The following is a 12,016-nucleotide window of genomic DNA, read 5'->3' as shown; positions in this document are numbered from 1 at the left end:
TAGGGAAGCAGAAATGGATGCCCTACTTGCACCTTGAGGCCTCTTCACATGCCATTCCTATGTTATTGCTTTAGGAATAAAATTTAGCGATTTTTTTTTCTAAAATATGCTGGTTATTTGCTTCAGAGAAACTGTTATATCATATCATCTGTGTTGTATCCAGAGCAAAAAGTGTTATACCCAGTACCATTGATGTTGCCCTTTCTGCCGATACCCTTTAAAACATGTATGGACCCTTATTTCCATCATTCTGATTTGCAGGTGGCTGCCACAGTGTGCATTGCTCTTCCTCTCTCACAAGGAAAACTGGGTTCAGTTTTTGCCCCAAAGCAATAGTGACTCTTCGCAGCAAATCCAAGAATTCTTCTCCTCCGTTGCAGCCGTCATGTCCCTCCAGCTGCGGGGGATGGTTATCAACTCTCTGCAAGACATCCTCTCCTTCTTTGCGATTCATAAGGTACAGGGCGTTATGCATATTTGTGATGTCCACTTTTGCTTGAAATATGTCTATTTAGGGTTCCATATCTTTATATCTGTGCATATTTATATTCAATGAAAAAACTTTGTTAAGGGGACGTTATGGTTAAGTTGCACTAATAAGCACCTATGAAATTCAATGAAAAAACTTTGTTAAACTTTGTTAAAGGGACGTTATGGTTAAGTTGCACTAATAAAAACCTATGAAATTCAATGAAAAAACTTTATTAAAGGGACGTTATGGTTACAAGTAAAACTGAAAAAATCCTGCAATTCGCCAGTTATGGTAAACTAAGCAAGCATTACTCGCGCCACCACCGTGCACTGCTAAGACTAACACCCAGGGCATCATCGCGTGGCCAGCTTGATACAGAGTGATTTGGCACGTGAAAAAATTGCACGTCAGCGTGTAATTCGAGGAAAGGCCCTTAGCGCGTCAGTGACGTTAGGCGCACAGGCGTTGCCCACAACACGGGTGCATAGTGAATCAGTACGTGAGAAAACTGCACGTCACTGTGCTATTGGAGGAAAGGGCCTTAGCGCGTAAGTGACATTTCACGTGTTGGCTGGCTTAAAAGGTACAAGTATCACGCTATTTCCTTGTACGTGCTTTTTGTGGAGAGCGAGCGGGTGTATCTTGTACTTCTTGTCGGTTCACACGCGATTACTTCACAACATTTCCAGTTCGTACTCCCTGTTTCCTCAGACTGCGTTCTTTTCTTCTTTTGGTGGGGGTGTTGACTACGCGCACACGCGTGTCTTTTTCACGTTCTTTTTCAAGGCAGACGGTGAGTCGCACATGTATTTTCCAACTGTGGTTGCCCCCGTGTGTCGTGTACCCCTTCAGAGGTCATTGTAGGCTGCGTGTAACACGCATACGCTTATTTTTGTGTTTCTGGGTGCCACAGCATAGTACGGGTTTATTTTTCCATGCACCTGGTCTACCAGGGGTTGCGTGCACATGTGCTTTTGTTTTTGAGGTGCCTGTGCATTGTGTGACCCGTCATCTTCCCCCAGGGGTCACATACAGCCTTGCTAGAGCACTAGGGTACGAATTCCATCTAGTACCCTACCCCTTTCACCCCAATTGCCCAGGACAATTGTTTACTGTAACTCCCATACGCACATCAGTGCCATTTTTGGGAGGCGACCAAGCAGTAAGGGCAGCAAAGGTGGCCGACCTCCAAAAGGTGGGTGTGGTGGGCGCGGTAGGGGACGTGGCCAGGATTTGTAGGGATGGAGCACCAATCAGGGACACCCATGCCCCCCCATGGTTGTGGGAAATGTAGCTGACACCATCCCAGCTCAGCCCTTTTTGGACCGGCCCATTTTGGCACGTGAACCGGCACAGGATGGCTCCCAGGCTGACTTCCAGGTCACCAAGTCTAAGTCACGTGTGGCGGTGCAAGTTGCTGTCACCAGGCCACGTGGATCTGGGGCAGCAATGTCATCTGCTGCTCCAAGTAGGCAGGGTGGGGTGGCTGCAGGAGCAGCTGCAGCTCTATCCACCCCAGCTCTGAGTCTCTCAGCCGGGACAGTGTTGGTCCAGGTCCATCAAACCGACGTTGGCTCTTCCAACGCCACCATGCAGCCAATGCCTGCACCAAGACATATGGTCATTGTGCATTCGCACACTTCTAGTACCCAGTCCACCTGCGCTTCTGCCCCTAATGACCAGAGCAGCGTAAGCCACTCAGGATCTGCACCACCTTTGAAAAAGAAGGGTGCTCTGGCATTACAGGCTGAGACCCCAGACACGGCTACACACTCCGGCACGTCAAGGAAGCCTAGCTTTAATGATGCCAAACTTGATGCACTTGTGGCCTATGTGTCGGCACATAGCCGCAAAATGGTGGTGACTGCAGGGTGCAAGACCACACCTGGTCAACGTAGGGCACACTGGCAGACCATCGCGGACCACATTAGTGCCCTTGGATTTGTGAGGCGCACAGCTGGCGATTGCTACAAGCGGTGGAATGACCTGAAACGCAGAGCAAAGAACAAGCTGGCCTCAAATCATGCCTCTACTCTGGTGACTGGCGGTGGGTCTCCACCAGAGGACAACCAACTCACTGAACATGAGTCTGTTGCTGGAACCTTTGTCACAGAGGAACAGATCCAAGGCATGGGAGACCTACCAGATTACGACGCATTGTCCGGTGAGTGCCCATGCATGTGTGTAATCCATGTGTATGTTGTTTGGGTGACGGCTTCTGATTGAGTGCCAGGCGAGGGTGTGTACTCCTGAGTGGTATGGGTCACCCATGTGCTTCCTACAAAACATTCACCGGCCTTGGATTTGGGTATGACAGTATCCCTTCTGCCTACAGTAGCCAATTAGCGCCACATTACTTCAGTTGCCCTTGAACTGTCATCTTGCTACAACATTGTTCTGAATTTTTCAGTGTTCATTCAGGCTGATTGTTTCAATTCTCCCAATTTTTCAACGCATTTTTCAGCCCTAATGCCACATATGAGACATGCCTCTGTCAATGATTACACCCCACATTGGCCCATATTTGTTGCCTTGTTATGTGAATGATTAGACCATTCAGGCTGATTGAGTATTGGTCTGCTCACATTAATTTTTGGGGCCTGTTGGAATGTGGAACATGATAGTTGTTTCCCGTCATGTTGAAGTGACCAACCATTGATGTGTACATCTGCCTACGATCACTGTATTATTGTACACTGGATGTGTTGCAGTGTGTGGCACATGCATATTTTGTCACACTATTTAGCATTTTTCATCTCATCATTTCCATCTCATATGGATGGGTGACAGTACTCATTCACTCTGTTTCAACAAAGGTTTACCGTTCCCCTTGTTTTAACAATCCCTCTCTCTCACGGTTAGGGGATAACCAACATTTTCATCATATAAAGGAGACAGTAATTACATTCCCTCATTCAACACTGATCTTATCATTTTGTATGATGCTATACAACCTTCTTTGTACCAATGATCTTGAAAAAATAGACCTAGTACCTAGTTATTTTTTTGCAATATCAAAAATGGTTTATTTTAATAGGTTAAATCACAACCCAATTTTTTCTTTTATAAAACTAACTTTAAAAATAGAATTTTCAGTAAAATAGACCCTACAACACAAAGTGGATACATCTACAATACAAATTACTAGTTTCACACACATACATTCCTATAACATGACAATACAATACAACAGCATATAAAATTTATATAATGATTTAAACATTTCTAATCACTGAGTATAATTAACTCAGATTAAACAGTCCCGACATGTTTCAGTTCCTCATGGCGCTTGGTGCATGAACCTTCTTCAGGGGAAGAACGCTTTTATTATTATTCTCCACCATGTAATCCAGGGCCACAACAGTACTCTTCAAAACCGTACTCCTATAATTTATTCAATACACAAAAAAAGTGGGGTATCACTACAAATCTACATCATCACAAATACATAAGTCAGCTATATAATACTAAATATACTACAGTACCATTGAAGTATATACCAATGTACTGATCAGATTCAATAAAACCAGAAAGCCACTACATACCTCACAAGTAGGATTACTGCAGTGTAGGTGTGCCACAATGCACCAGAATCACCAAAGACCTCTTAGATAAGTCTGGTAATATTTTCTTAATGGTTCTTAAGTAACCAGGAACCCGATTTCTGCTGAAAAGGAACATCAAACAAACAGTGGTGTGAACAACACAACCACTACTTCCTCACTTCATCACAACCGTCACGTGACCACACAAATTAAGGTGAGCTTAGAAAACCATGCCACTCCTGGTGGAGCCCCATCGTGTACCACTATCATTCAATGTGCTGCTGAGACTACACCCTTCACCATGGCAATGTCACCAATTCAAAACAATATATACATATATACCTATTATGCCACACCACCAATCCTGCGTCCAATGCTGAGATTGTTTACATATTCTTCATCGCTGGTTGGTGATCCAAGAAAATATCCTACAACAGAAAAAACTGGATCAATACTCTAGCCACACACTATCGTGTATATTTCTATACCGTACTCTGCCCACTACGTTATGATTAGCTTAATATAAACCATTATTGGAGAAAAAAATCCAGACAATGCTCGCGTATGACGATGGCCCGTCATTTCATACCCTGTAGTGGCGTCTACAATACAATACACTCAATGTCACTCGTTGTTACCTTAAATAAGAACAGAAGCTTCACCCAATGTGACTCCGAGAACCCCAGAATCGATTCCGGTTAGTGCGGCGGTTCGGCTGTTAACCACCTACTCTCGCGATGAGCAACAGTTAAAATACACTATAGCTCAGACATAAACGAAGGACTAACCTTCTTTGTTTCATGATGCGTCAAGCCTACTATTGTGGGAGACATAAACAACGGACTAACCTTCTTTGTTTAATAAACATAGACAACATAACCCACTCAACCCTGGCTGGTGGGCCGGCAAGTGAACAACAATTCCAGGTTACAAAAAAAATGTAGCCCAACCACTATTATAGTCATTATCAGCACAAACAGCGGCTGCACGCCGGCACATATCTCATCCTAAACACAAAAATGTGAATCAACTCGCATCCATCTATCGCGGTGGGCACAATGGTGATCACAATTGCAATTAGCACAGGATTCCATGATGGAGAACCTAAAATCCACTAGACAATTTCGAAAACCTAGGGATTATAGCCCAACTCGGATCTAAATATAATTGATTATCGGCAATCGAAATTTCTCACCCAACATATAGTGATTCATACAGCCCATTACACAAGTACATTACACTACTCGAACATTATTGACTCATCACGTTATATTTTCAAAGTCTAAACATGTGCCATTTTTCTATTCAGTAGATCATATTGAGTCTTCATATTTTACACTCATTACCAATGAGATATATCCATATCTCCACACAAATGTATAAACATCAATGGTCCATTTATCTCTGAGTATGTGGCCAATCAATTTCTTCATTAAGACCAATAATATGACTTTGGCACTTGTAAATCATTTTTTGTTCAAATACAATGAGTTTGCCATCTATTTCTGATTTGTTTTTGCCACAAATTTTCTTTAAGATCACCCAACTGAAATCCTCGTATGAATGTTTCATCTGTACAAAGTGTTTGACCATAGGGGCTAACAGTACTTGATTTTTTATGCAACTACGATGTTCTATCATACGGGTGCGACATTTCCTGTTAGTTTTACCTACATATTGTAATCCGCACGGACACGTGATTAGCTAAACCACATTTTCAGTGTTGCAATTAGTCATTTCATTGAGAACCCACTTAGTATTGGGATTCAACATAATATGTTTAGTTTCCTTCGTCTTGGCACACATCACACATTTTCCACAGGGAAAATGTCCCTTAACAGGCGGAAGACCCCATAACGTAGTTTGCCTGGGTTCTAATGATTGTTTGATGGATATATCATTCCTAATTAGCATCTGTCTGATGTTTTGGCTTTTCCTGAATGCCATCAATGGGGGACGAGTCGATTCGTCATTATACACTTTTTTCCATGCTTTGTTAATAATGCCTTTGATCTTATATGACAAATTTGAAAACGTGTTAACAAATATAATCCGATCCCCTTTGTCATCTCTTTGTCTTTTCTCTAGTAAGGCTTCTCGATTATTGTTGAAAGCTCTTTTAGAAGACCTCTTTACCAACTTGGCTGGATAGCCCTTATTACACAATTTTCTTGACAACTCGGCTGCACTTTCTTTATAATCCTGCTGCAAACTACTGTTTCTCTTAAGCCTCAAAAACTGCCCAAAGGGCAGGTTGGCCTTGATATGATTGGCATGGTGGCTAGAGAAATGAAGAAGAGCATTTTTATCAGTTCTTTTGTTATAAGGTTTAACTTTAAGATAGCCTTCATAATGAAAAATGGTGATATCTAAGAAATTAATTTCTTGTGCATTGATCTCTTTGGTGAATTTTAAGAAAGGGTTCTATACATTAAGCCACTCAACGAAAAGTTCTGCCTCTGTAACTGTTCCTTCCCATAATATAAAAATGTCATCTATGTACCGAAGCCATTTCAAAAGATGTTTCCTATATGGGTTGGTGACCGGATAAATAAACATTTTTTCAAAAAATTCCACATATAAATTAGCAAGATTGGGTGCCATGGCGGCACCCATGGCTGTGCCCTCAATTTGTTCAAAAAAAGCACCTTGAAACTGAAAAAAATTACGAGTCAAAGCAAACTCAGCACACCACATGATAAAGGCATTACTAACAGGATGACCATCTACCCTATCTCGTAGAGTTTCTTCTATAACCTCCAAAGTGGCCCTTTGAGGAATAACCGTATATAAGGATTGTATGTCCAGACTAATCAACAAAAACCGGCCTGAAATAAAAGGTAAATTTTCAATTTTGTTGATAGCATCCGATGTATCTCTCAGATAACTGTCCATTTTGAGCACAAATGGTCTTAAATAGAAATCAACAAATTTGGACAAGGGTTCAAGGATAGAATTTACTCCAGAGACAATAGGTCTACCTGGGGGATTAGTGAGGCTCTTGTGTACCTTAGGTAGAATATAAAAAACAGGTACACGTCCTTGTTTTCTAATAAGGTAGTCACGTTCCTGTTTACTAATCATTTCTGTTTCATATGCTCTCTGTACTTTGCCTTCTATAATCTCCATCATAGAAGTAGATGGGTCAGAAGGTATAGAATGATAACTGGTGCCATCACTCAGTAAACGCTGGCATTCCCCCACATAATCAGCGCGGTTCAAAAGCACTATGGCTCCACCTTTGTCGGCCTGCCTCACTATTACATCTTGTGTTTTGGCCAACCGTGATACCAATTCTCGCTGAGCATTACTAAAATTAGAATGATGCGGTATGCCTAGTTGTTCCAATTTCTGTACCTCTTTAAGAACTTGTTTTTCAAAGACACGAGATTCAGGGGTATAACTGTGTGTAGGGGCACAAAAGGTAGATTTATTTCTAAGACCCGTGTGATTAACGTTCTCATACACGTTGTCATTACGAAAAAACTCATTCAAATGGACCTTCCGCATGAAACTGTGGAATTCCGATCTGAACTCGAAAGGATCATGATATTTAGTGGTAACGAAATTCAAACCTTTATTGAGAACCGTTTCTTCTTCAATGCTCAAATCGTAGGTAGATAAATTAATCACCATTGATTCCTCGCTCGACTGCGGGTTTGAATTTGGTTTCCCCAATCTCCTCGGTTTGGCCCTTGTCCTAAAAAACAAGGACGTCCTTGCTGGGGGAATGCCAGCGTTTACTGAGTGATGGCACCAGTTATCATTCTATACCTTCTGACCCATCTACTTCTATGATGGAGATTATAGAAGGACGTCCTTGTTTTTTAGGACAAGGGCCAAACCGAGGAGATTGGGGAAACCAAATTCAAACCCGCAGTCGAGCGAGGAATCAATGGTGATTAATTTATCTACCTACGATTTGAGCATTGAAGAAGAAACGGTTCTCAATAAAGGTTTGAATTTCGTTACCACTAAATATCATGATCCTTTCGAGTTCAGATCGGAATTCCACAGTTTCATGCGGAAGGTCCATTTGAATGAGTTTTTTCGTAATGACAACGTGTATGAGAACGTTAATCACACGGGTCTTAGAAATAAATCTACCTTTTGTGCCCCTACACACAGTTATACCCCTGAATCTCGTGTCTTTGAAAAACAAGTTCTTAAAGAGGTACAGAAATTGGAACAACTAGGCATACCGCATCATTCTAATTTTAGTAATGCTCAGCGAGAATTGGTATCACGGTTGGCCAAAACACAAGATGTAATAGTGAGGCAGGCCGACAAAGGTGGAGCCATAGTGCTTTTGAACCGCGCTGATTATGTGGGGGAATGCCAGCGTTTACTGAGTGATAGCACCAGTTATCATTCTATACCTTCTGACCCATCTACTTCTATGATGGAGATTATAGAAGGCAAAGTACAGAGAGCATATGAAACAGAAATGATTAGTAAACAGGAACGTGACTACCTTATTAGAAAACAAGGACGTGTACCTGTTTTTTATATTCTACCTAAGGTACACAAGAGCCTCACTAATCCCCCAGGTAGACCTATTGTCTCTGGAGTAAATTCTATCCTTGAACCCTTGTCCAAATTTGTTGATTTCTATTTAAGACCATTTGTGCTCAAAATGGACAGTTATCTGAGAGATACATCGGATGCTATCAACAAAATTGAAAATTTACCTTTTATTTCAGGCCGGTTTTTGTTGATTAGTCTGGACATACAATCCTTATATACGGTTATTCCTCAAAGGGCCACTTTGGAGGTTATAGAAGAAACTCTACGAGATAGGGTAGATGGTCATCCTGTTAGTAATGGCTTTATCATGTGGTGTGCTGAGTTTGCTTTGACTCGTAATTTTTTTCAGTTTCAAGGTGCTTTTTTTGAACAAATTGAGGGCACAGCCATGGGTGCCGCCATGGCACCCAATCTTGCTAATTTATATGTGTAATTTTTTGAAAAAATGTTTATTTATCCGGTCACCAACCCATATAGGAAACATCTTTTGAAATGGCTTCGGTACATAGATGACATTTTTATATTATGGGAAGGAACAGTTACAGAGGCAGAACTTTTCGTTGAGTGGCTTAATGTACAGAACCCTTTCTTAAAATTCACCAAAGAGATCAATGCACAAGAAATTAATTTCTTAGATATCACCATTTTTCATTATGAAGGCTATCTTAAAGTTAAACCTTATAACAAAAGAACTGATAAAAATGCTCTTCTTCATTTCTCTAGCCACCATGCCAATCATATCAAGGCCAACCTGCCCTTTGGGCAGTTTTTGAGGCTTAAGAGAAACAGTAGTTTGCAGCAGGATTATAAAGAAAGTGCAGCCGAGTTGTCAAGAAAATTGTGTAATAAGGGCTATCCAGCCAAGTTGGTAAAGAGGTCTTCTAAAAGAGCTTTCAACAATAATCGAGAAGCCTTACTAGAGAAAAGACAAAGAGATGACAAAGGGGATCGGATTATATTTGTTAACACGTTTTCAAATTTGTCATATAATATCAAAGGCATTATTAACAAAGCATGGAAAAAAGTGTATAATGACGAATCGACTCGTCCCCCATTGATGGCATTCAGGAAAAGCCAAAACATCAGACAGATGCTAATTAGGAATGATATATCCATCAAACAATCATTAGAACCCAGGCAAACTACGTTATGGGGTCTTCCGCCTGTTAAGGGACATTTTCCCTGTGGAAAATGTGTGATGTGTGCCAAGACGAAGGAAACTAAACATATTATGTTGAATCCCAATACTAAGTGGGTTCTCAATGAAATGACTAATTGCAACACTGAAAATGTGGTTTATCTAATCACGTGTCCGTGCGGATTACAATATGTAGGTAAAACTAACAGGAAATGTCGCACCCGTATGATAGAACATCGTAGTTGCATAAAAAATCAAGTACTGTTAGCCCCTATGGTCAAACACTTTGTACAGATGAAACATTCATACGAGGATTTCAGTTGGGTGATCTTAAAGAAAATTTGTGGCAAAAACAAATCAGAAATAGATGGCAAACTCATTGTATTTGAACAAAAAATGATTTACAAGTGCCAAAGTCATATTATTGGTCTTAATGAAGAAATTGATTGGCCACATACTCAGAGATAAATGGACCATTGATGTTTATACATTTGTGTGGAGATATGGATATATCTCATTGGTAATGAGTGTAAAATATGAAGACTCAATATGATCTACTGAATAGAAAAATGGCACATGTTTAGACTTTGAAAATATAACGTGATGAGTCAATAATGTTCGAGTAGTGTAATGTACTTGTGTAATGGGCTGTATGAATCACTATATGTTGGGTGAGAAATTTCGATTGCCGATAATCAATTATATTTAGATCCGAGTTGGGCTATAATCCCTAGGTTTTCGAAATTGTCTAGTGGATTTTAGGTTCTCCATCATGGAATCCTGTGCTAATTGCAATTGTGATCACCATTGTGCCCACCGCGATAGATGGATGCGAGTTGATTCACATTTTTGTGTTTAGGATGAGATATGTGCCGGCGTGCAGCCGCTGTTTGTGCTGATAATGACTATAATAGTGGTTGGGCTACATTTTTTTTGTAACCTGGAATTGTTGTTCACTTGCCGGCCCACCAGCCAGGGTTGAGTGGGTTATGTTGTCTATGTTTATTAAACAAAGAAGGTTAGTCCGTTGTTTATGTCTCCCACAATAGTAGGCTTGACGCATCATGAAACAAAGAAGGTTAGTCCTTCGTTTATGTCTGAGCTATAGTGTATTTTAACTGTTGCTCATCGCGAGAGTAGGTGGTTAACAGCCGAACCGCCGCACTAACCGGAATCGATTCTGGGGTTCTCGGAGTCACATTGGGTGAAGCTTCTGTTCTTATTTAAGGTAACAACGAGTGACATTGAGTGTATTGTATTGTAGACGCCACTACAGGGTATGAAATGACGGGCCATCGTCATACGCGAGCATTGTCTGGATTTTTTTCTCCAATAATGGTTTATATTAAGCTAATCATAACGTAGTGGGCAGAGTACGGTATAGAAATATACACGATAGTGTGTGGCTAGAGTATTGATCCAGTTTTTTCTGTTGTAGGATATTTTCTTGGATCACCAACCAGCGATGAAGAAAATGTAAACAATCTCAGCATTGGACGCAGGATTGGTGGTGTGGCATAATAGGTATATATGTATATATTGTTTTGAATTGGTGACATTGCCATGGTGAAGGGTGTAGTCTCAGCAGCACATTGAATGATAGTGGTACACGATGGGGCTCCACCAGGAGTGGCATGGTTTTCTAAGCTCACCTTAATTTGTGTGGTCACGTGACGGTTGTGATGAAGTGAGGAAGTAGTGGTTGTGTTGTTCACACCACTGTTTGTTTGATGTTCCTTTTCAGCAGAAATCGGGTTCCTGGTTACTTAAGAACCATTAAGAAAATATTACCAGACTTATCTAAGAGGTCTTTGGTGATTCTGGTGCATTGTGGCACACCTACACTGCAGTAATCCTACTTGTGAGGTATGTAGTGGCTTTCTGGTTTTATTGAATCTGATCAGTACATTGGTATATACTTCAATGGTACTGTAGTATATTTAGTATTATAGTGCTGACTTATGTATTTGTGATGATGTAGATTTGTAGTGATACCCCACTTTTTTTGTGTATTGAATAAATTATAGGAGTACGGTTTTGAAGAGTACTGTTGTGGCCCTGGATTACATGGTGGAGAATAATAATAAAAGCGTTCTTCCCCTGAAGAAGGTTCATGCACCAAGCGCCATGAGGAACTGAAACATGTCGGGACTGTTTAATCTGAGTTAATTATACTCAGTGATTAGAAATGTTTAAATCATTATATAAATTTTATATGCTGTTGTATTGTATTGTCATGTTATAGGAATGTATGTGTGTGAAACTAGTAATTTGTATTGTAGATGTATCCACTTTGTGTTGTAGGGTCTATTTTACTGAAAATTCTATTTTTAA

The 12,016-nt window shown here is 40.7% G+C and overlaps 1 protein-coding gene across 1 annotated transcript in view; it reads left to right on the top strand.

The window, feature by feature from the left end:
- The window catches only part of DNAH3 (dynein axonemal heavy chain 3), a 1,861,430-nt gene that overhangs the window by 191,572 nt on the left and 1,657,842 nt on the right, over positions 1-12,016 (top strand). Inside the window, exon 9 of the mRNA XM_069647670.1 lies at positions 262-457. Within this exon, the coding sequence (XP_069503771.1) occupies positions 262-457 (196 nt within the window). The remainder of the gene's footprint in view (positions 1-261; positions 458-12,016) is intronic.

This window comes from Ambystoma mexicanum, chromosome 2q (assembly GCF_040938575.1).
Source record: "Ambystoma mexicanum isolate Mex_15411 chromosome 2q, UKY_AmexF1_1, whole genome shotgun sequence".
NCBI classification, from domain to species: Eukaryota; Metazoa; Chordata; class Amphibia; order Caudata; family Ambystomatidae; genus Ambystoma; species Ambystoma mexicanum.
Note: the sequence above shows the minus strand (reverse complement) of the source record. Positions and strands in the feature narration are given on the sequence as shown.